The 25,698-nt window shown below is 37.7% G+C and overlaps 1 protein-coding gene across 5 annotated transcripts in view; it reads right to left on the bottom strand.

Annotated features, from left to right (window-relative positions):
- Positions 1–25,698, bottom strand: part of FRY (FRY microtubule binding protein) — a 257,840-nt gene that overhangs the window by 99,099 nt on the left and 133,043 nt on the right. For all 5 annotated transcript variants that reach the window (XM_075420163.1, XM_075420181.1, XM_075420190.1 and 2 more), the window contains 13 exons: positions 19,712–19,851; positions 17,111–17,201; positions 16,628–16,707; positions 16,430–16,510; positions 14,642–14,810; positions 12,089–12,181; positions 11,896–11,994; positions 9,029–9,130; positions 5,922–6,025; positions 5,320–5,428; positions 4,290–4,376; positions 2,358–2,529; positions 532–664 (listed from right to left, as the gene is read on the bottom strand). In XM_075420163.1, the coding sequence (XP_075276278.1) occupies positions 532–664; positions 2,358–2,529; positions 4,290–4,376; positions 5,320–5,428; positions 5,922–6,025; positions 9,029–9,130; positions 11,896–11,994; positions 12,089–12,181; positions 14,642–14,810; positions 16,430–16,510; positions 16,628–16,707; positions 17,111–17,201; positions 19,712–19,851 (1,460 nt within the window). The remainder of the gene's footprint in view (positions 1–531; positions 665–2,357; positions 2,530–4,289; positions 4,377–5,319; positions 5,429–5,921; positions 6,026–9,028; positions 9,131–11,895; positions 11,995–12,088; positions 12,182–14,641; positions 14,811–16,429; positions 16,511–16,627; positions 16,708–17,110; positions 17,202–19,711; positions 19,852–25,698) is intronic.

Below are 25,698 nucleotides of genomic sequence, written 5' to 3'. Positions count from 1 at the left end.
GCTGCTGTTCAACACTGCTTGCAAGGTACTGGTTTGATTCTGTTCCAGCGGGGTACTGCTTAAATCCAAGACTTATCACAAAATGACTTGTTTTTTTAATTAAGATTTGATTTTGACTACAGGCATGAATAACAATGGGAATTCTGAAAGATTATTATTATTCATAGGGATTTACAGCATTTGTTGTGTTCATTTTGAAACTCAATGATGCAAATATACCCTGAAACAGGGTTCTGATCATAGGCTGACAAGTTTTCCACTTTGGGCTTTCAACATTTACCATCTAAACATTCATAGGATTCACGCATGATTTTGGCTACATCAAGAGCCATCAGTTCAATTCCAAACACTGCAACATGCAAAAAAGTACAATCAGGTTGTCAGAAACAGTTTTTCAGAGTATATATTAACTAAACAAAACGTTCCTGTTTCTTGCTGTTTCTCTGATGACCCGTGATAGAAAGAAATAGAGGAAAAGTTTTGAAATTACATCTCAGTATTTTATGGGATTTACTGTTCTTTAACACTCACGTAATCATGTCTTCAGGTTCTTTGTTAAGCATCTGTATGTTGGTGAGCATCATGCACCGACCCACTTCCTTGTCAAGGTGTCTGAGTATGTTGTCCACAGCTTTTCTTACTTGAGAATAATATAATGACATACCTGCAATAACAAGCATTTTTTTATAATTTGGAATATTTATAGATACATATATTTTGAATTTTTTTTTCTTCTTACTCATGCTGTGCTGCATGAATTAAGAAAAATGTTTTCCTTGTGAGACAGCATATTCCACAAGTAATGATAGCCTGATTCAGAGACAGAATATGTTGCTCTCTCCAAAAAGAATGCTACTGTATGTAAAAATAGCCCAAGTGATATATACATACACACACATTTTTCCTGGAAGAAAAATCAAAAAATACCTAGTCAAAATATGTCCCTACATAGTCAAATGAAGTTGCACAGTTTGCCAAGTTATAGAATGTAGTTTGCGACTTGGTGACAGAAGTAAAAGCTCTAATCCGGCAGCAAGGATTAAAAACTACAGACAAAGAGAAAAAAGGAATCTGAATGAGCTCTCCTAAAACTTATTCAATATGGACATTCATGGCATGACATTTTACGTGAAAAAAAAATTAGACATTCAGCTTTACAGCAGCTGATGGACATCAAATATTTAAAAAATAAAACTTGAATTAACTCTTTTTCTATGTTCATCAAAGGCTAAAATTTTTATTTTCTTAATTAAATGTTATTTGTTAACACTGAACAATATATTTTTAATCATCTAGTCAATTCTCTATCCAATTCTTTCCAATTTGATAAAGACAACATAAGCTTAGAATTTCAAAATCGCATCAATTTTCAGATCCGATATGATCAAAAGTTCAATGGCACAGTAGAAGGCAAAAGAAAATACAGGAATTACCAAGTTTAATCTTGTATGTTATAAATGGAAACTAAATTATTGTATCGTAAAATAGTGAAGAAATTGCTAATAAAATGTAAGAATTCAATAGTGTAAACATTTATTATCAAATGCATGAGCTGTAACCCAAATGAACTGAATTGGTGACAGCATGAATACTACATCTGTCGTATTTCAACAGCAGTGGGTCTTACATTGCTTATTTTCTTGATATTACTACAATGATCTAGCAACAGTACAAGACAGGTCTTTGTCATTGGTGTAGAAATACGTAGACTTTCATTCACGTAACTTTGGGGACTTAATGAAGTGCTAAGGTGAGTAGTCAAATTTTCTTTTTTGTCAGCAACATCAGACACTTTCAGGGCATGATATAGAAGCTCTTCTCCTACAGCGCAGGATTCTCTCATTGACTCAAAGAAGCCCAAGGTAATGGTGCTTTTAACTCATGCACTTCAGTTCAGCTTTATTTTACATTTTAAAGTTTCTGTCATTTTTAAAGTTTCCCTTGGTGTGAGATACTGCAATTAAAATTAAGACATCAACAGAATTTTGCTGGTTTTCAAAGCTGATGAATTTTCTGAGCACAGGCACTGTTTCTAAGATTAATATCTGTGAATAAACACAGCAATTCAGCAATGAAAGAAGCTAATTCTTAACTATCTGTGTACTTAACTCCCCCAGAATATAGAGTTGCTACCCCTTGTGGAGCATGACTGAGGACTTTTCCTGAAATAATTTTAAAAAGCAGTATTTGCCAAACTAAACCATACATTTCATTAGAATGCACAATAAAGTAAATGTTTACAAGAAATAAATCAATTGAATATTTAACAATAGTAAATTATTCTGCTCAGGTACTGAAGAGTTTTTCACATTCATTCTCATTCAAGTTTCTATGATGTTGTCCGTTCTCTTACTGACCTATCATTTTAGCTTCCTCCTCCGTAAGAGTTTTGCTCAAATACGTTTTCTTCACTCTGAGAGTGTTTCCAGAGGGAAGGACAGCTCCAGTCACCGGCATTGGAGGTTCACCATCTTTTTGCTGCAAGCTATCAGCAATTACCAAGAAAGCTCTCAGACCAATATTCATTCTCTGCAAAGTTCAGAAGATGAATGAGTATCATAACCAAATAATCATTATTATACTCACACTCTTTAATCACTTTGAAATTTTGAGTATGCACTTGCCAGCATTTTTTCTCTATCTTTGCTACATTGACTAGTGTGAAATATTTCACAAAAAATGCCCATGAAAGAAATAGTGAATTTATAGTTGCATTACGAGCAGTGCTCTCCACTATTTCTAAGTATTTTCATTAGCACATTGTCTTTTCATCTTCAGGATAAAACACGTGGATATGACCTGGAGTTTAGTAATGCATTTGAAGTGGACCTTCGGTTAAAAATAAACGACCTATGTGGTCCACTACGAAAAAAGATCAATAACTGTCTTGAAAGGCCCAGGGCTGGCCATTATTCAGTGAAAAGTCTGGAATGGTGCTCAGCACTGAAACTTCAATGTGAAAACATCGGGAAGATGAGGCTAAGTGACCTGAATGCCTTCTGGGAATTCACCAGAGGAAAATTTGCAGGCTTCACATTGCAACGATTAAAAGACCAGAATGTTTTCAACTTCCCAGGAACGTATTCCAAAAAATCAGAGGCTGTCCTACTGACAGTCTCCCAGAGGTTCATTTACATAGATTTGGGGTATTTTTTTTTAGAATGCTAAAGTCTACGTACATCAAAAAGTATTCCTATTATTTCATTGTTTTTGGACTTACATTGTCGTCGAGAAACAGTAAAGTTTCAGATGCTGATTCATCAAGAAGCTAAGGACTATGTCCACTCCCTACACGCTTGGCTTCATGCAATGCTAATACACAATGTCCTTTGTAGGACCTTCCTCACTCAATACTGCAGGTGACTGACCCAGAACGTGGTGGGGATTGGCTGCTCTAGAATTCTGTTTCATTTTTCTTTGCTGAAGAAAGATGAAAGCTGTGCTCAAAGTAAAGCCTGCCCTTCGCTTCTGTTGATTTTGCCAGTAAAAAGTTTAATCTACTTTTCAAAAAACTTTTTTTGTATCAAATACAATTATTGTAAAGCAACTCACTCTATTTTAAAACCTTAGTGAACAGATATGACTCGTTAACAGTGCAAGATTAATATGGACATATTTTATCAGATGATCACAAATGCTTTTTATTTTTCATGTGTTTATCCTTAATTTTCAAATGAAATTTTTGCAAAATTATAAGCAAATACATTATTTTCAAGACAATTTTTCATTATTTTACCACTTTTTTGTGTGGGTTTTTTTTAAGTTTTTCAAATTTCTAATTGTTTTCTTTCAGGAAAGCACTAGCAAGCTGATTCATGACACTAACAGTAGTGGAGCTTTACCAGTCAGAGTGGTAAAACTTTATATTAAAGTTTTCTCTTTTTTGTCATCTTCAATTCTTCTTGCATCATGCACTCTTTTTCAGTAAAACTGTTTTGAAAAACATTGAAATTGTTACAGAAAATTTATTTTTATATTAAAATAGTTTAAGGCATTGCATATAACAACAGCAGAGTGATAAGGAAACACTATGAGCAATAGTTTAATTTATCTTTTTGTTTTCTACATTTGCCCTACTTCATATTTGATAATCTTCGCTGAGGAAACATGAGATAGGCATGTGACACTTCACAGATCAAAGTCCGCAGATGTATTTTACCAATAAATCAAGTTCAAGATTTGGCCTGAAAACTGGACAAAGGTGAAAGCATGCTTACAAGGTAAACAGAAAGTAAACGTAGCACACTACAATATATACTAACTCAAAAAAATGCAGATGCACGTCCTACCTCAGGGTTAAGACTGAAAGCTTTTGCTGGTTTTCCAACATAAAGGAAGTCAAAGATAATTTCTTTCATTGCAAAATCTAAACGTTCCTAAAATAGTAAAAATATTACAAATCATTAAACTGCTCACTTCTCTTCTTATATTCTTTAAGGCAACAGACTGTTGAAAACCAGTTTAATCGTGATTTATTTAAAAGTACAGAAAAACAGATTTTCAGAAGTATGCAGAACATATTATCAGATCTAAGCTTTCAACACTGCTGCATGTTGACAAATTCAAAAATTTACAGCATTTAAACAGAAAATGATCCTTTTTGGAAATAAAGCTTTTAATTATTTGATTTAAACTGTGGTAATTATGGTACTAACACAGTATTTTACATAAAAGGAGATTGTTCACAGATGGCACAGTTCAGGGAAGATTTTAAGCATCTGTTTAATCCATTCCTATTCAGAGACTTTAAGTCTGTGCTTAAGTGCTTTGCTCAATGGGAATGTTTTCTGAATTTAAGTAATAAAGAGATGAAAATTCCAACACTGAACGTTAGTTTGTTCTAGCAATTCCCATTTGAACTGAAAACTAAATGTGTCAGCTACATGCTGAACTTGGTTTTCCTCTGACTTACTGCTTTAAAAGCAGTGCATCTCCTTGTCCTATATAGTAGGAATGACTCAGTATCAGGACAAACTATGGATATTTATTTTGAACTTTATTGACAGTCAGAGCCTGTCAGCAAATGCATTTTCTGACTTGCTGGCAATACCAAAAACTGACAAATGTATTCAAAAAATACATTTGAGTTGAAGTGAAAACATTTTTATCCATTTTTAGTGGAATAAAGTTAATCAAACCCTGTTGTTTAAAAGAAGTCTGCTGCAGCTCAGTCTATAAATTTATCATTGCCTAGATGAAAGCTACTGACAATGGGGTTGCAAGAAATTCAGAAAATAGAAGTTTACTTATTTGTTAATTTCTTATTGGGAAAACAAATTATGCATTGTTTGGTATGCCACATGCATGGTTCTCCCATACCTGTGCAATAAACTGTATTATCTTCACAAAGATGTTTAGAGGCATATCTCTTGGCACAACACCACGGGACCCTTTTGGGAAAAGTGTTGTGACAATAGTAGTAAGCCGACTGTAAAAGAAGGAAAAAAAGCATTAGACATGTCTGGACTTTGCAGAACTTCACTTACCATGAAATGTAAGTTGGAAATCCTACTCTATTTAGAAAGACTAGAACGTATTTCCTTTGAAATGAAAATGTAATGGGGTATCTTGTTCTGATCCTTTGCTACAGAGTCAATGTAATTATTTTATTTCATTACTACATTGCAAGTAACAATAAACCCGTCAATGATATACCACTACAAAAATATTTCTAACTTTAACCAGGCAAAGAGTGATTTTTATTTCTTCCAAAAGCAGAAACACTTTATACAGTAATTCTAGTAAGTGGGAGAGTAACTGACGGTGCCACAAAGGGGAATATTCGGTTGTGCACTGTTGAGTTTTTTATTTCACAACAGGTATAGGTTCAATTCAAAGCAGTTCAGGAGTACTATAAAAGCTCTTCACTGGCAACATTCACTCTACAATGCCTGATTATCGTTACAAATACAGTATCTTACCTTTGGGTAGCTGTGTTGCTTTCACATTTAATTCTGATCATGTAAACCCACAGCAGTCTGTACAGAGATTCCAGTGCAACTCGAGCCATTTTGGGGTCCTTATTCTAAAGAAATATATAATGTAAGAACAAACTTCAGGCACAAATTAGAAAGGAAGTTCTGCACTTAATGGATGTCAAGGTTCAGAGTTCTCGTAAAGGCACTACAAAAAAATTCACCCTCACAGCTGCCCAGTACCCCATTCCTATAGCTCCAGGACCCTTACGCATCTCACCTACCTCTCCTGGTATTACTTAAGTTGTCTAAAAACCCAAGTATCAAGTTAGTTAAATTAGATACATGTTACAATTTAAAATCTCTATTTGAAAACCACCTCACTTTGAAAAGAAAACAACTTCTTCAGCTGATTCTGTCAATTCAAAAGCAATTGCCCTATGGTGGAGACCTGGTATGAAGAACATAACAGATAAATAAATGTACTGCATATATTCCAAAGTGAAAGGACAAAAGTGTGTCAAGAAGAAAAATCCATCTAGTAATCCTATTAGAACAAGCTGTATTTGCCCTAATATATCTGACATCTTCTTTACTTCCCCAACAGAAGGTATTGGCACTGGATGTGGTTCCTTTACCACTCCTGGCAGTACCCAACTCACTACTGGTGACAAAAAAATTGTTGAAGTCAATGTGGGGCTTTTGAACATGGGAGTAGTTGGCGACAGAGCTCTGCCAAGATCTCTACTGTTTCTTGATTGACAAGCACTGCTGGCTTTTATTCATTGTTCTTGCTCTTCTAGAAATTTCTTTTTCAATGCCTCTGCCTCTTTTCCTGTGATTGGTGGAGGAGCAACCAGACTGCCAGGAGTGAGGCCCATTTTCTTTAGCTCCTCCTTTTCTGTTTTCCAATAATACGGTGTTAGGTCCGGCCCATTCAGGTCAAAGGGACATTGTGTTGGTACTCACGGATTAATTGCTGAGATAGGTACTGTTTGACCCATTCTTGTAAAGTAAGTTCTGCACTCTCAGCTCAATCAAACTGTACTGGAGCTTTCTCTTTGTCCCATGTAGTTTGGACACAAAGAACTGTTGCTCCTGCTGAAAAATTTTGCCTCTAAATGAAACACAGTGCTTTGACTCTCTCCTATATAGAATTCCCGCCTTTAATAGTTCTTTGTAAATAAAGTTTAGTTAATGATAAATGTTCCATTTCAAAACCAGGATACTTATTAACTTTTACACCATTTTTAACAGGATAGTATGAAATGCCCTTTGGCCAGAATTTGGCTGGGGTCAAATATTTCTACGTCCTGGCAGGAGTCTCCTTTTGAAGAAGCAGACAAGTTTGTTTTTGTAAGATCAGAGATTTGCTAGTTTATATTAAAATCAGAAATATGATTAGAATATAAACCTTTTAGCTTTCCCAGTGTATGCTTGACCTTAATGGTTTTGGGAAGGAGACTGCGCTCTATGAAGTGTGGAGGCTCTTGAGAAACTTGATCCATTATGCAGTTCATGGGAGCCCACACAAGAACATGGAGTCCCATACACTGTTCTGGTGTGCACAACTCTTCTTCTAACATAAGGATTTCTCCTTCTTGTTGATCTAGCTCTTCTTCCAGCTGCGTGAGTTTGCTTTGGGCTTTGAGGTGCCACTCTGACTGGTGAAGTGATTGCTTCAACGGTTGGGGCATCTATTCCTCTGTACTAAGGAGTGGCTAACCACGTTCTTAATTTAGTCACATATTCAGCTACCTTTCCTTCTCCCCAAACTAAAGACTGAATGTGCCACCACATTAATCTATGAGCCCTACGAATTGAAGTATATGTCAATGAATTCCAATTTGATTTTCAATTGGTAATTTCTCTAACGGTTTCAAATAATTCGTCAGGATCTCCATAATTTTCAGAAAAATCTATATTCCCAGCTGGCTCCTCAGCAATCTTATAGATGTAGCTACCTTTTCTAAAGCTTGTATAACCTCATAAATATTGATAAAATTAGTTGCAATAACAGCATGTTTGTTTTCTGAGTCACTTTGCAAATAAAGTTCTAATACAACTCTAGCAAAAGTAAGTAATTCAGATACAGGTGGAAAGAAAACTTCAGGTAGGCTATGAACATTTTGTAGAGCTATTCTAACAGCAGGATCCATATGAAGAGAGTCAATACAAATTGTTTCATTAAGACAGAGAGAAACTACAGCAAGAAAGCAACAACGACAAAGGATGTAATATATACCTCATCAACAAGCTCAACTTCTGGAGAACAGGGATTCCTTCCACAGTTTGCCTCTGAGCTGAGAAAATGGCTGCATGTTTTACCTGTGCCGTTTGTAGAAGCCTCTTTAACCACTGATTCATCAAGCAGCAGTTTGGAGGCCTTTCACTTGAGCTAACCACTTCACTGTGCTTCTTATTTTGGCCTTTTCAGGTAGGCACAGGACCATCCTTTCATATGGATCCACTTTAAGTGTGGAATGGGACATGAGTTATTGTGCAAGTAAAAGAAACATGGAGGTGCAGTAATGACAACTGGCATACGTGTATTCAACAGTATGTGCTGGCCAGGAACCACAGCAGATTGCAGTGGACAGTTAGTCTCAAACTTCCAAGATCTAACAAATAGTAAAGGAATAAGAATGGATATGTGGAGGAAACTGCTTAAAATAGTTTAGGATTTTTTATTGCAACTTAACAGAGTGAAACAGGCAATGGAATCAGTGTCCTGCAACTAGTTCCATTCTGATACAGTAATAACAAGTGCTTTGTCTGAGAATGCCTCTGTGAAAAAAGGCAAATTAATATAGGCTCAGTTTTGCTATGTCACTCGAGCTAATAACATTAATCAACAGTATTGCCTGTTTCACAGCTGTTTGACTGAGGCTTGGTTTGAGTTAGAGAAACAGTAGAAATGCAAACTAGGCACAAGAACAGTTTTTTATTTACTGAAAAAATCTGCACAGCTAAAGAATTTGTACTCTTGGGAATAAAAGTATGTATGGAATCAGATAACTGCAATAATTCCTAACATTTACCTAAAATGGATTTGCAACAGATCAATAGCGCATATGAAGTTTAATACAATATTAAAACCAGAAAACACTAACCTTGAGATTGGATAGGCAGTTGTTGAGGAAAATATGCCATCTGTTTAAAAAGAACTGCTTCTGACTGACACAAAGCAGGCATGTTACCAAAGGGTACAAAGCCTAAACAGAGAATGGATGTCAATACCGTATTATTTGCACGTCTACACAACATAAAAGTAACTTAATAGAGCTACTGTAAACTTAAAGCTCTCCTTTTTGGGCAATATGTGTTAGTCAGCATAAACACATTGTTAAGTAGTACAATTTAAAAGGAACCTTTCGCTAAAGCTGTTACAGATATGTTTTACGGATTAACTGAAAAAAAAAGTCTACTTATAGCAGTATAATAAATCCAAATAAATCCACAGTTTTACAGACTCACAGGGCTAATTTCTGTCAGCTGACTGAGAAATGATAGCATGGAAATAACAAAACTTTATGATAACAACAGGACCCATAGAGATTGTTGGGACTTGTGAATGCTCAGATGCCTATTACTCCTCAAAATTTGCAGTCACAATCCTTACCGAGAGACATGTCAAACACTCTAATGAATTGTGTTAAAATACAGGCAATGCCTGGATCTGCTGGTAGTTACATCTTGCAAAGTGAAAAATAAAAAAAAAACCCAAGGCAGAACATAGAAGTCCAAATACTGGAATCTGGTCTCTTCGTCAACGCTTACTTTGATACTCATCTTGTAAATGTTACAGTAAAAAAATAAAAAAAAAGCTAAAATGCATCTATTAATTTTGAAACTGATTTGCTATTTCAGCAAGACTCTCCTGTTTCAGTTGTCATGTTAACATGCCCAATCAAGACTTTAAAGTTGTTAGTCAAAAATAAGGTAACTTTATCTTAAAAACCAATGATCACAGAATCACAGAATAGTAGGGGTTGGAAGGGACCTCTGTGGGTCATCTAGTCCAACCCCCCCGCCGAAGCAGGGTCACCTACAGCAGGCTGCACAGGACCTTGTCCAGGCGGGTCTTGAATATCTCCAGAGAAGGAGACTCCACAACCTCCCTGGGCAGCCTGTTCCAGTGCTCCATCACCCTCAGAGGGAAGAAGTTCTTCCTCATGTTCAGACGGAACTTCCTGTGCCTCTGTTTGTGCCCATTGCCCCTTGTCCTGTCACTGGGCACCACTGAAAAGAGCTTGGCCCCATCCTCCTGACACCCACCCTTCAGATATTTGTAAGCATTTATTAGGTCCCCTCGCAGCCTTCTCTTCTTCAGGCTGAACAAGCCCAGTTCCCTCAACCTCTTCTCGTAGGGGAGATGTTTCAGTCCCCTCATCATCCTCGTAGCCCTCCGCTGGACTCTCTCCAGTAGCTCTTCATCTTTCTTGAACTGGGGAGCCCAGAACTGGACAGAATACTCCAGATGAGGCCTCACTAGGGCAGTGTAGAGGGGAAGGAGAACCTCCCTCGTCCTGCTGGCCACACTCTTCTTGATGCACCCCAGGATCCCATTGGCTTTCTTGGCACCCAGGGCACACTGCTGGCTCATGGTTAACCTGTCGTCCACCAGGACACCCAGGTCCCTCTCCGCAGAGCTGCAATGCTTCCATTCTGCCTGTACAGCAAGTGCACCGATTCGCAAAACACTGATCTTGGAAAGGATGGTCCTGTTCGGACTCTAAAGAATGTGCTTTCTTTCGAGAAGCCTGAAAATATGCGCTGCAACCAACTGTTTGCCTTTCCCCTCCTACTCCTCCTTGGAGTGTTTCTATTTGTAATCACACCCTCACAAGAATCTATTCTGTTTTGTCACTTTTAACCATGTAGCCTCCAGTGTGGTATGTGCAGACAAGCAATCAAACACAAAGCCCCAGCTGTGCAATCCTTTCTCGAGCACATCGTATTGACTTTGGCAAGTATGGCCACCAGTTTGGGGAAGTTCTATTTACTGTAAAAACTGTACAGCAAAGCTCTTACCCTGCTGCAGTTTCAACAATGTTTTAGTAACTCGACAGAGTGGAATAAAGCCACAAAAACACAAGCAGAGTGAAATCAGAAATCCACCCCAAGTCTCCCACTAATTCAAACCAGAGCAGGACTGTGCCCCAGGGGACAGTCCCCCGGTACTGGTGTAATGGCGGCAGAGAGCTCAAGCACACTCCTGCAGTCTTCCCAGCAGATTCACCAATGCTAATGACCAGCATCTGCCCAGAACGCAGGGAACAGGGAAGTATTTTTGACTTTCTCATAGAACGAGGGAGGATGAACGACAACTTTCTTTACTTAAAAGGTCCAAGACTTCAAAACGGATTAGCTAACGCCACATTGCTGACGTGCGGTGACCCAGTTGGAGAGACAGACTGCTTAAGGCGGCCAGCGTCAAACTGACTCAGATCTTCATTTAATTCAGATCAACTCACGCTTCCAAAAATACACTGCAGTGCCACTGTTCATCTCACAAGAAAAAAATGAAATAGGGAGCTGCACAGTAGCCAAGTTACGGATTTAAAAGGGCATGTGTGATACATTTTTCTGTTCCTACAATGTATTATTTAAGCCCCGTGAAAGAGTTGTTCCCACATGCCTCATCTGTTCTCGCTTGACAAGAAGTGAACTCTATTCTTTCTCCTCTCCTCCTAATGTTTACACATAACAAGTATGAGAAAACCTAACCGTTTAATAATCACAGACCCAGAAGCTGAAAACATCTGTCTGATTCAGACTGATTTTGATCATATTCTGAATAAAATAAATACAGTTATCTTCCACAAACACAACAACTTTCCCTGCAAATAGAAATGTACTGGTTATTAAGCTTAATGGAGAAAAAAGTTTTGCAGCCTATTCTTGGAATTTCCCAAGAGTCTTGCTCAGAGATATTTCTGACAAAGAGTTTTAGCCTCTGCTTCTTAGGGTTACTAACCAGTGAGTGCTTCTTTCGTGAAGAAAGTTCAAGTGTTGTATCATACAGGCTTTCAACAAAGTTCCTCAGACAGGGGACATTGACTTCATTTTTAACAGCCTGAAAGAAAATTTCATGTTAATAAAACACTATTACACATGCCGTTTTAGCTTATTTAAAGGAATTTTGCAAACAGCCTGAAAAATAAACTCACAGCAGCCACGGGGACAAGAATTTCAACAAACAGTCCTGCCAGTGCATGCTTGATGTCTTTGTCTTTAACTTCAAGGAAATAATGTGCACATTCCTAAAACAAAACAAAACAAGAAACATAAACTGCCTGTCAGCTGGAATAAAGACCTCTAAATGTTTGCTGAATGCACATGAAGTGTCAGTGACCATTTTTATCTTGCAAATCCCACAGAAAACATTTGTCTACAAACTTCTAAATCTCCATTTTGCAGCAAGCACAAAGCAGGACATAAGTCAAGATCAAGGATCTGTCACTCTAACCATGATAATCTACAAACTCTCCACTGATTCCAGCTGTGCCGGGTGGTATTTTGGGGACAGAAAGGGAGTTGGACTCAGGGGCTGACCTCATGCCTTCCCTGTGTATACCTTCAGGAGCAGGAGTAATAGCTCACACAGACTGCCTTACACAAAGCTCTTGGAGGCCAGAATAGCAACATACTTCTCTGGTAAGGTACTCAAGGGAAGGAACAACCTTACTAATTCTATTCAATGCAGAACTGTGCTATGTGAGGGAAGAGACCTGTGGTGCAAACACCAGTTTCCAGCCAGCAACTGGGGATTGAGAGAGAAAGTAAAAATGTGCTTTTGTCCTAAACATGCAGCAAGCTACTATCCACACAGCTGTGCTGCTCAGGAAGTGGGGCGGGGGGAGGATGTTTGGGGGAGGGGTGGAGGGAGGTGAGCGTCCACCCACTCTTGTGTTTCTGTACAACTTCTCTGAAGACGACAAATCCTGTTGTTCCAGTTACTTCTTCCTCTCTGGGTCCAAGGCCCAAACAGCCACTGACATGACAAGGATGTTCCCCACCGACCTTTTTTCCTGTCCATGCGTGCAGAGCAGTTTACACTTTAGACCATGCATAATTTTTCCTGGCTGCGATCAGGATTTTACGCCACATGGCTTCAGTCACTCTGGCCATTTCTGCTACACAGCTGAGGCCCCTACACAAAGACAGCAGCCTTGCAGGGCTGCTTCTGCACTCCATGGTGGAGGACAGGCTTTTCTGAAGCTCACTCCTGAGATTAGCTTGCCCTTTGAAAGTGTCTCTCTCTGCTAGAGCAGAACTGGTGTGGTAGAGCTTGTAGCTGAGGCACTGCATGTAGATACTCCAGCTAACAGATGAATCGCCCACAGAAACGAACTGTAAGAGTATTTCACCAAACTGAGCAAAACTGGTTGTCCTGCATACACAGTGCATCTTCTGACGCTTTGTAGTATACGTAAGAATTGATTTGGTGCTGAGACACTGTAGTCATGAGCAAGGTAGAGATTATTTACATCCAAATTTTGAGCCTACTATATGGGAGCTTTACCACTGATTTCAATACCAGTGAACACTGGATCCCACCAGTGTTGTACCATAAAGCTGTGCCACAAAGTCATTCACTCACGTTAGCCTTGTGCACTGAACACACTACTTTGATATCTTGCCAGCTCTGGATAAGTTACATTAAGTCAACAAATACAAAGCTGTGTTCATGTAATGAAGAACAAGGTAAGAAGAAAAATGAGCTGTTTCTGTGTTTTTAAATATGTTTTCAGTATGTTGTTAAATACGGTTTAAAACACATTGCAAAATTGAAATAGAATGTGATTCCTGTTCAGGACTTAGAGAAATGGCTCTGTGTGTCTGTAAGCACGTGGATTTGTATGCTAATGTCAAATCCTTACTTGTGGGCATATAACATTGGTTTTTCACTCCAGTCACACTATCAATAAGCTGATCTTTACGTGGAGGTTCACATAAAATGTGTATTTTACTGGATGACTGGCTACAAACCATCTAGCCATGAGGGTGTTCCCAAGAAAAAATGGGAATAAAAAGGTTAAGCTAAAGAAACCTGCTGATGGAACAGAATCCATTGTATATTACCAACAAATGTTTAAACATAAAAGATTTTCCTTCCTTTTACAAAATTATGTAATCTGTTAAATTACAGCATTCATGATAGTCATACTGTGATCTGTACTAGCGGCTTTCAAACTGGGTGGGTATAGAATGCACCCTACAGGAAAGGGTTTGAAGGTGTGGTGGAAGGAGATGACATATGCAAGGGAAATTCCATCCAGCTTTTGCCTCAATTCTTTGTCTCTTTCTCTGCGTTTTTCTCCATCAGAAGTTCCTCTCCTCTCTAGCAGCTATGTCAAGGGTGGAAGATTCACTCTGGAGGCAGTGAGCAGCTAGGGAGACATAGCTACGCAGGGACACAAGGCAAGGAACAGCTGCGGGATGGCAGGGTGGAAGGTCTAGGGTCTACAGAACCAAAACTCCTTTTGTTGGGAGGGTGAGATGTAGGGACTGGGGGTATAAGGCTGATGAAAACTTGGTATGGAATGATACAGTCCAGAGACCAGAGACTGGACCGTTGAGATTCAAAACAAACAGAAAGTACCTGCACATACATTTATGTGGGAATGATGTGAGAAATCTCCTGGAGTATTACAGGAAATATGAAGGGGAGTCCTTTCTAAAAGCTCTGGGGACCACAGTTACATACTTAGGAATTTTACCTGCATAAACTGAAGAGAAGCTTCAAAGTCCTCCACAGGATACATCTTAATACGAAAGAATTTCATTCCCATTATAAGACTGATAATGCTTTGAACTACATATGGGCTTTGTTCTTTATGTCGTAACTCTTTTAACTCTGCCATGAATTTCTTCTTTACAGCAGGAAATCTATGAATTCACATTGGTTAGTTACAAAAAAGTACAGATTCATATTTTAAATGTATTGTAAGGTATATAAATGGGGAAAAACCTAAAGAAAATTCAACTTTGGTTATAAAATACCATTTCAGTCAGTATGTGAAGAGATTTCTTTTTCTTTGGTTTTCTATCACTTCTGATAAACTCAGAAAAGAAAACGAAGTGTACAGCCTGATCTTAGTCCCTTTGGATAACCACAACTTTCCAATCATTTTCTCACCATGCCCCCCTTTTACCTAAGAGCTAACAATATTTAGAACAGCCCCCTTACATGTTTTAAAAAAATCCAAGATGAAAGACAGTTTTGTTGCAAGTACATGCGATGTTTTCAAAAGAAAACACTTAAATGACAACCATGAAAACATTCAGATAGGCTATTCCTCCCTTCCGGCTTTTTCTATTAGCCACTACAGTAACACTTAAGCTTTAACAACAACAATTTGGGATGGGGTGGTTGTGACCATTTTTGATCTACCCCGTGAGTATATTGGAGCTGTCTTTTGAAACACACTGTCCACAAAAATATCATATAGGAAAATCACCCAACAGGATCTCCTGTCCTTCTTGAGACAAAATGAAAAGAATGTCATTTTCATGGGCAGGCGTAGCATGTAACAACTTGTTATCGCCTCTGACAGGGAACGCAGGAGAGCTGAAAAACACAGGTTGGCAGGAAGAAGTCCTTCAGAATTGGAGGAGAAAAACAGAATTTATGGAGAACAGGTATGTTTTGTCTTTGACAGTCAGCTTGAAGCTTTGGATCCAGATGTCACTTCCCCTTTTGCTTTTGACCCAGCCAGCTTAGAAGCCCAGGTAAGGCCTTATCTGAAGTCTGTGGAAGTCATATGATTTCCAGGAACTCAAACCAGTTTGCCTACATCAAGCTAAAAAAATAAGTTTGGTTGATTGGTCTTGAAGAGCAGACTTGCTCTCAGCAACACCAAGAAGTCAAGAGAGGCAGAGATCACTGACATGGATTTATGTTGGGGCAGTAAATTTAATTCTTCTGCTTAGCTTGTGTAATAAACGTATGATGAGATGTTCTGTTGGGTATATGAGCTTATGAATCTGTCTGGCTCCAGATTCAAAATTTAAGACCGGACTCCACAAAGTGTTTTTTGTCTTTATTCTGCCATCTGCATTAAGAAGTGCAGGATGAAGGACTGAGAAGCAGTGGCGTTGAGTTCTAAACTGAAATAACTGCAGAGAAACTTGAAAATGTTGCTGTGTTGGAGTATAGCCATTTTTAGGCTTGCCCAGACAGTGAAAAAATAGCATATAGAAAAAAGATTAATTAAAATAGCCCTCTTCAGCCCTTTGGGCCTTCCACTGATGTCATCGCTGAGATAAGAAAAATAATGCTGCTGTAGTCTATTTCAATTTTTTCAGTATCACTGGACTAGATGCAGAAAGCCTGTGATTCCCTAGAGTTCTAGACTCTAGAACAGCTGGATGAACAGAGGGCCAGTGAACTGAAATGATTTATTCCTACACTATCTTTTAAGAAAGCAAGAAAATCAGAATAGTCATATGCTAAGCCAGTAAAAATTCTCAGATTTCCATTATGTGTGGTATTCAATTTTACTTACTTTGCTTGAGCTAGAACACCTATTACTTCTGCATACAAATCTGCAACAATGTGCATATTTCCAGTGTTAGGACCAAGGTACCTAGCAAGAAATAAGAAAGAATTCTTGGCTGAGGAAACATCTGCTTAAACAACTACAATTAAAAAATTCAGCAAATAATTTTTTTTCATAGAATTTTTGTGTGAAAAGAAACCTTACCCTTCTTTGTATTTAAAGTGCTTGAAAGCCAAGTTAATAACATCGTGTACCAAACTGTCTATTACAGGATGAAGTGGAATCTGAAAACACAAAGTAAACCGTAACAGGTACCATATATTACACTTCAAGCTGCATACCTTAGTGCTTACATTACTCTCGAGTATCTTCCCTACACATATATGGTATCAGCTGAAACTGCATCTAGCTAACAAAACAGCTTAAGTGTGTTAGCAATTTAAAGTTTATTTAGTATTGAAGAGAAATACTTTAGCTCCAAAGACTGGGCAAAGCAAAGTCTGTATGAGCACAGAATAATATGTACCCTACAGGTGCAAGAAAGACAGCAATAAACAAGCATGCAGGATGTATCTAGTGTTTTTATTAGACTCTTAAAGATGGAAATAGAAAGAAGAATCCTAAAACTAGGTTGTACTGGTAATTTCCATCATTCATTAGTTAATGAGTAATTTAAGAACTCCATACCTGTTTCAAAACTTCTATTAATACTAAAGAAAAAATAAAATCAATAGCCAGATCTCTTCTCTCCATTAAATAATCCCTCTGCTGTTCATCACTGCAAAATCAAAACAGGAAACACTGTATTTAGGAGATGTGTCGTAATTCATATTATATGCCTTCCTCAATTACACAAATACAGATAACAGGGGATTGTGTTCTACTTTTTAAATTGCAGTCCAGCATTTCAGACAGTAATGTACTCACATGCTCTTAAAAACTGAGATAAATAGACCAAATCTGACTTGTTACTTTCACCTTCTTTCATATGTTTAAATGTAACTCTCCTTTTCCTCCCTCTTTTTTCCAATTTAAGATCAACACAAAACTTTCTGGAAAAAAAGAAATCAAACCAAAAAAAATGAAACTTTGGATTCTGTATTCTAATAATGGGATTTAATTTCAATTTCCTTGCTGATGGCACCATTTAGACAGTTCTTAATTACACTTTGGAGACAAATACAATAAATTATTTTGTGCTATCAAATGCATATCTAGACTTGTGATGGATTTTGAAAAATGCCTTAAAAGTACCAATGGAGAATTCATAACTAAACTATGCTCTCTTTTTAAAACTGTTCCAGTGTTATTTTTTTAATTTTGGCCACAAAATTGATCAGAGCTGGAACACCTCTCCTGTGAGGAAAGGCTGAGAGAGTTGGGGCTTTTCAGCCTGGAGAAGAGCAGGCTCCAGGGAGACCTTATTGCAGACTCCCAGTACCTGAAGGGGCCAGCAAGAAAGCTGGAGAGGGACTTTCTACAAGGGCCTATAGTGATAGGACAAGGGGTGACAGCTTCAAGCTGAAAGAGGGTAGATTTAGATTAGAAATAAGGAAGAAATTCTTTACTCTGAGGGTGGTGAGTCACTGGAACAGGCTGCCCAGAGAAGCTCTGGATGCCCCATCCCTGGAAGTGTTCAAGGCCAGGTTGGACGGGGCTCTGAGCAACCTGATCTAACTGAAGATGGCCATGCTCATTGAAGGGTCGGACTAGACAACGTTTAAAGGTCCCTTCAAATCCAAACTATTCAATGATTCTATGATCACTTGTCAGACGTTCAAACCCATTCCTGTGCAGAACAACACTGAGAAATAAATGTCTGAGGTGAATAGCTTGCAATACAAATATCTATTTGGATCACCTGATCGCGGTTTCAAAGTGTACTGAAAAGATAACATGAAATATACAATACTTTCTAAAAATTAAACATTAAAGGGACAGTTCTGCAGTCCGTTTCAAGCAGTTACCACTCATTTCTGTGAGATTTGTGTTGGCATAAATTCAGCACAATTCTTATAAACATTAACAACTTCAGTCTTTTCAGTTGTCCTTACGTGCTTTTAATAAAACATGCATTTAAGAGTTCTGCTTGATTAGTGACAAAAAAACCTGACCAATCTGATAGCTTTCTACGATGGCCCTGCTTTGGCAGGGGGATTGGACTAGATGATCCACAGAGGTCCCTTCCAACCCCTACCATTCTGTGATTCTGTGAAATAATTTGCATTTTGGTTTTCATAGTTTCACATTAACTGGAGAAAGGACTGGTTATACATTCTTTCTGTAATGCTATCAATTGACAGAGTGGCCTTGGTTCACTGCTAAGCTGACATTCAACTAGATTTTGGGTGGAGTTCCTGAAGACATATATTTATGAGCAGGTGGTCCTGCAACAAGTTGAGACAAAGGGGCACTTTAAGGCAAGGATTCATCTCATGCAGAAGTAGATATTGATGAATCATGCCTTCAGACTGCCTGCTTCCACTGACATATAGAGTCTGGAAGTGTCTGATTCAGGTTCATGTCTACCCTGCTGTTCTAAAACTAGCTCCTGCCCCTTCGTTCTTGCAACTATTGCCTGCAGTAGTTACTGGATTTTAATGTAATCCTAGAGTGAAGAATTGCCACCTATGCATTTCCAAACACCAGGTCTGCCGGTGTTGATTCTCCTGCTGCTTCACTAAAGTGTGTAAATGTACTACCAAAGTACTCAGAAAAAACTGTAATTTTGAAGAATATACCTGTACCAACCTGTCAGACCTCAATACAAACAAGACCAAACTATTGCCTTATCACTGAGGAACTACTGATATCATAAGAGATCAATATGTCTGTTTTGGGGTCTTTATTTTTGTTTGCTTTTAAGAGCTAAGTCAATGTTGCTAAAGCTTTTTGACTGATTCACAATTTTTTGGATTGAGGATAGGTGTATGTGAAATTTCGATGACTAATCAGAATGCTATATAAAAAAAAATCCTTCCAAGTGTCACAGAATTATTGCCTGCTCACATGAGTAAAGAAGACAGACACAGTTTATACACATCAATATTTAAATGACATTACAGCTTCCAAAACCGCAGTAAGAAACAGTGTTTGAACTATCATAAGGAGCATAATTTTAAAGACACAATTACTCCATCCATTTAGAAGCTGAGAGAAGAGTTCTAGAAACAAGCAGAAAAAGCTGACAACTTTCAAACAATTGTAACCTCACAAAAGCTGACAGACAAAATGTAATATATTTTATCTTATAATCTGTCAATAATGTATGTATACTCAAGATCATACCTTTTGGATTTAGTACTTGTTCTTGGTCTGTACTCATGAGATTCATCTTCTATGCCATTCTGTCTTTTATACCAATCAAACAAAGTGCGCAGGATAGAGGGCAGACAATATTCTGAAAGTGAGCTCATTGAGCTTATTACCTATGGGGAAAAGACAACAAATCAACAGGTATTCAAGTTTCCCCTCCTCCTTAAAAAAAAGTACTAATTCAAAGGCCTGTTCTTTTTTGTTTTCATCTAATTTACAAGATCCATGGTACAAGCTGTGACTTAATATTCTGCATTTCCTGTTGAAACATAAGAAGAAATACAATAATGGGCTGTATGTCGATGGTGTCTTTCTGTTGGTAATACTAAAATGCATTAAAATTGTGCATCACGTCCTAAAACACACCAGAAAACAACCTAGTTCTTCAAGGGGCTTATTTTTATTTGCCAGACAATGTTGATTTGAGTTTGAGTGTATTAGAAAGAAAGAAAAAGTGATGAACCAGAGGTAGCCTCATGAGTTGTATCTGACTGCTGGATGCCTCTCCTGAAGCTCAGAATGTACTCACAAACCCCGTAAGGTCTGCAATAATCTTAACAAACTGAATGTGCAGATGCATCCATCTTACTATTAGGCTGACACACCCGATAACTTACACTTTTTTATATACAGAAAAATATTTACAGTTTCATGTGTCTTCGTGTGCACAAATAAGTAAAACATAGTTTAAAATTATTCCTTAAAAGTTCCTGATTAAACAGCGCTAGTGGCATACTGGAAAAGATTACTGCTCACTCAGTACAAATTGTGTCACTAATTGCAGAAATGTTACTGAACATGTTACTACTGAACTATGACTTAAACTTCCTATAACAGGAAACCATAAAGCTGCAAAACATGAAAAGATCAAAAGCTAGGGTGAAAAAAACTCCCATTATTATACAAGATGTATTGCAACTGAATGTTCACAGCTACCGTATTCGTTTACATTCTAAGGAAACTACTATTTAAAATAGGAGTAAATTACTGATCTGGAGATTTATGACCACCTCAAGATCATGCAGGGCTTCATCCTGTGAAGTTCTGAGCAGCAGGAGCAAAGTGCTGAAGTACGTACTTCATGTCAAGTACACTGATCATGCCACTAATTCTGTCAGGTTTATCCATCTGCTTAAACTTACACCAGCACGTTACAGTGCTTGTGGAACAACCACAGTAGAGTTTAATGTCTTGCGTAAGACCAAGCTTGTGTGGAGCCTGTGACTAAGACAAGAGCAAAACTGGGAGACTGAGCACCTTACACACAATTCCCAAACATTACTAAAGCCTTAAATGACAACTTCTGTGGATGACAGTTAGTTTTGATCAAGAATTCTGATCTCTTTTGCAGCTTTTCATCCTCAGAATTTAACTACCTCACAGTGACGTTGTGGTCAAAAGTTAATGAGACACTTTGAGGATAAAATATTATTGTTTTGATTGGATTCAAGTATTACGGCCCAAAACTAAACACGGAACATTAGAAAGGTATAACAACTGCCTCTGTAAAAATACAAGTTTCTATAAAAGTACTATTTTAGGAAAGCTTTCAATCCAATGTTTCCAATAAATTTTATTACCTGAAATATGAAACAGGTTGCTGTGGAAGACGGTATGAAGGCACTGCTTGCAGCAGTGACAGGAGGACTTTAATGAAGAATTACTACAGCAGCCCAGGCTCAAGTATACCAAAGCCTTCAAGCGTAATACTTCAGATAAATACTTAGAAGACGTGAATCCCCTAGTGTCAGTGGAGACTATTCACTCTCAACTCAGGACACTTACACATCTCATTTGCTTCTCAGGTGTTTTCCACAGGTTATTCTGAAGTTGGCATAACACCATTGTCAATTATGAGATGCAGTGAAAAAGGGTTTACTGGGGAAGACTAGAACAGACCTAAGTATCTTTTCAGAGAACACAGCACTTAACTATAAGTGAAAAGTTGTTTCAATCAGGTCTTTCTGCACTTTTACCAACATATATCTCAATGGTCTTCCTAAATCCTGGCTACACAATTTCACTCACCACAAAAGTCAAAGTGATTCCTGTTAAATCTCCTCACGCCATACTTTCTCTGCTGAATTTACAGTGTGTGTCTTTAGTAGGGATGAAAGGTCAGTAGAGGTTTTTTTTTTTAATCTTTCTGTCATGGCACTTTTAAGACAGGAAGGAAGGGTGGACTGGGCAAAGACCTGGCGCTCAGGGAACAGGAAGGGAGGGAAGTCTAGCCAGCGTGTTGGTTACTCAGCCCTTTCATTTACTGGAAGTAAGTCCAGGAGTGAGATGAATTCTAGCTCTGTGCTGCTCCTGAAAGGGAGTGCACAGATGTACAAACGTGTCCTTGTTGGACAAATGATCATGTTCTTCCACCATAAATGAACTGCCTACTGTATAGCTTAAGGATAAGAAAGCTGCACAAGTAGGGAGCTGTTCAAAACTTGCGTTCACAGAGCATTAAATATACTTTATGTAAATGTTTAATATTTATTTTGGACTAATATGTAAGAGTAAATTTGATGAAATCTTGCCCAGATCGTTTGCTAGATTTTACATACTTTCATAAAAAGGTCTTCCTATGTTGTCAAAATAGATGCTGGGTTTTTTTATTTCACATATGAATTTCTATGTGCTTTAACAGCAAATATATTAAAAAATGCATTCAATCTCCAACACTATCATTGATTTCTTGGCTCTGCATTTTTTTATATACCATATATGTCAGCATGTATGTTAAATGTGCATTTTATTGCCATTTTAATAATGTAGAATTGCAGTATTTCGTTTCTGTATAGTGTTGGTTTATTTTTGTAAATCTATTATATGCGCAGTGTCTGCATATGCTGTTTTTAAATTGTTGTTGTGTAGATTCCAAATAATGGACATTTGGAGTGAGATTTTACACTTTATATCAATGATACTGAAAGTAGAATTTGATAAACGTTGTCTTCACTATATTTAGGATACCCATAGCTACGCAATAATGTATTTCCTTCATTCAATGTTTGTTCCACTTCATCCATGTCTGTAACAAAGCCTCATAACTACAAACGATACAGATTTAAGGAAAATAACAGCTGCAGTGAAATCCTTGTTCCTTGAAATCAGCAGCAAAACTCTCATGGACCACAGTAAGACTGGGATTTCATATGCAGTATACAAAATGAAGGAGATAAAGTTAACTACTCCTGTTCCAAATACTCTAGGCTGGGGCAGGGGGAAGGTGGAGAGACGAACTGCACTGAGCTCTGATCAAGGCAGCTACATGCTCTAATTCTGCTGTACCCTTTGAGACAAACCAGTTTTTCTTCTGCTGATGATAGCTTTCTAGACAAGTTAACTCTAACTGAAAAATCTGTAAAATCAAACATTAGGAGCAAGCAGTGCACTTGTGTTTGTGTAGATCTCCTTTCAGGCACGTCTTTGTTCTAAGCAGTTTTTTTGATAGTGCTATGAAGTTAAATGTCCCTGGGAACTGTAAAAACTGGTAACTATTAAGTTGTTCTTAACAATTTTCATTTATGGCCTTTGTTTTGCGAGTAAAGAAACAGTACTTTTTTGTACCATAATTTTGTAGATGGGTATTTTCACCTAGCTTGCTTACACATTAGCAATGTTTATAGCTATTTTACTGCCAAGATAAGAGTTTACATGAAAACCCACTTATTTCTAGTGTGCAGCAAGTCCAGTTCTGAGTGTGTTACCTTTAATTTTGCCTTCAGATTGACTTTGTTACACACTGCTTCAATCCAAACCTCTGATCAGGAGCCAAGGGTTGTTCTATGACCCCATCATCACCATTTCTTATACTTTCCCTACCATGTGCCCTTCTGCTGGTGAAGAAGGACAATGCGTAAAACTTAGGGAAATGGAAAACACAAAAGGGGTCAACTGCAGCACTACTGCAATGATGATGATACCATTGTTCACTTACTACTTCTAACAAATACAATATTGGATGGGAATAATTATTAGCATGTCATTTACCACGTTTAGGCTGTTATGAAAAAGGGACACTTAATCATTAGTTTGTTGCTTAGTGTCTTTTTACTATTACACTTTTATTCTATTTAGCTTGACCTACTTTTTGCTTCCATCTCTTAAAAGTATATAAAACATTAAATGTTATTGCTTTTCTATCTGTATTCTCCAACCTAGTGCACTTTTAAGAAGAGAATAATTAAAATGAACACAATTTTTTGTGCAGTTTATGCTGAAACTCTTGCAACAGGAACCTCATATAGATACTAAAACTAAGTCTTGCCTTTAAATTTTCACTTTCAGGGCCAAAACATCACATTTTGTATTTTCATATGGAAAAATGTCTGCAGGTTGGTCCAAGATTACACAGTGCCCTTTTTCTGTCTCCAGTGTTGTCAATTCACAGAACATTTATATACCGTGTAAGAACAGATGATACTTTAGTAGGGGCTGAGAAAAGGCTAATAAAAATGTTTCCTTGGGTGAGGATAAGCCTCCTGGATAACTATGGTTTTTTGCACCTAGCTTTTGATCTTGTCATGTACTGCAACTTTATGGTTTCCTGTAATAGGAAATTTAAGTCATATACAGGCGTACTATGGTTAATAACATTTCTGTAACTGGGGACATAGAACATGCTAATGCTGGAGCAGTAATGCTCTTTGCCAATAGGCAGCTATAGTTGTCTAATCAAGAACTTTTAAAACATGATTTAAAACACATTATAAAGATATTTAAAACCATATATAAAAACTGCGTCTTTTCATATATATATATTTCCTTTACATGTACACGCATCTAAAAATGAAAATACAGTCAGTGTAAGGAATCCAGTTTGTGAGGCTACTAGTGAGACATTCTGCAAGTCAGGATAAGATTACTTCATACATTGCTCAAGATACTGTTAGAGTTTGAGGAGGGTGATGCAATTGGCAGCCAGACAGAGCCCACAGGACAACACTGTCTGCCTAACCGGAGGCACTGACACCGCATCCACATGCAGAGCAACAGCTCTGCCTGGACACAGTCAGGTCCCTAGAGGCTGGATCCATCACCACCATCACAACTAGCATTCCTAAAATGGTGTTTTAGAATGGGCAGTGAAAAATGCTGGTTCTCAGAGCATCAGAGATAAAGCTGTTAAGTGGAAGTAATGCTTTCAGAATCGTTTTAAATAGTTCGGGGGTTTCACTGTTAAACTTGATGCTAATTACTCTGGGTAGCTAAAGTTCCATTCTGCTCATTGTAAGTTACTGTAAAGGGTTTTTTTTGGCTGTTTTTTCCACCCCTGAAGCTGACTTGCAAAAGGCAAATTTTAAATCAGGTCATGCCTTGCCTTTGTTGCTTTTTAATTTACAATTAGGAGATGCAGCTCAGGTATTTTAAAGTGATAGTCACCTGGTCACTTCAGCATCACCTAATCAATTTCATTTAAGTTGAACAGAGATAATTTTGACAAAGTAGAAAAAAGAAAATTAGGTTTCTTTGACAGTGTGTCATTTTTGATGTCTTAAAACTGAAAGTCAAAATTATTAGACACCCCTTGAAAATGTTTCTTCATGGGAAATCTCCCTCTTTTCCTCCTTAATTTCTGTAGTAAAAACGTCAGGAATGGCATGTGTGGCCTTTCCTGTTTTTGCTAGATGACTGTCTCCAGTCAGTTCCAGGAATAAACACCAAAGCTTTCCACACCTTACCTGGAAGGGAGAAGCAAGGGATAATCAATCTGGTCTTCCTTCATCCCACAGACTCTTTAAATATTTGAGTTAACTTAAAAAATACAACTTAAATGGTTTGACTTAAAAGCACATGCCCTCTTACTTGTATTTTAGTACCATGTGGAATCATGATCTTCAGTTTTCCAGGTAGACCACACCTTCATTTTTAATATCAGCAAAATTATCCATGTTTTCATGACAACTTTATAATAATGACATGTTATCATTTGCAAAACAACTTTATCATACTGAGATGTACTG

Source organism: Opisthocomus hoazin, chromosome 1 (assembly GCF_030867145.1).
Source record: "Opisthocomus hoazin isolate bOpiHoa1 chromosome 1, bOpiHoa1.hap1, whole genome shotgun sequence".
In the NCBI taxonomy this organism is placed as follows: domain Eukaryota; kingdom Metazoa; phylum Chordata; class Aves; order Opisthocomiformes; family Opisthocomidae; genus Opisthocomus; species Opisthocomus hoazin.
Note: the sequence above shows the minus strand (reverse complement) of the source record. Positions and strands in the feature narration are given on the sequence as shown.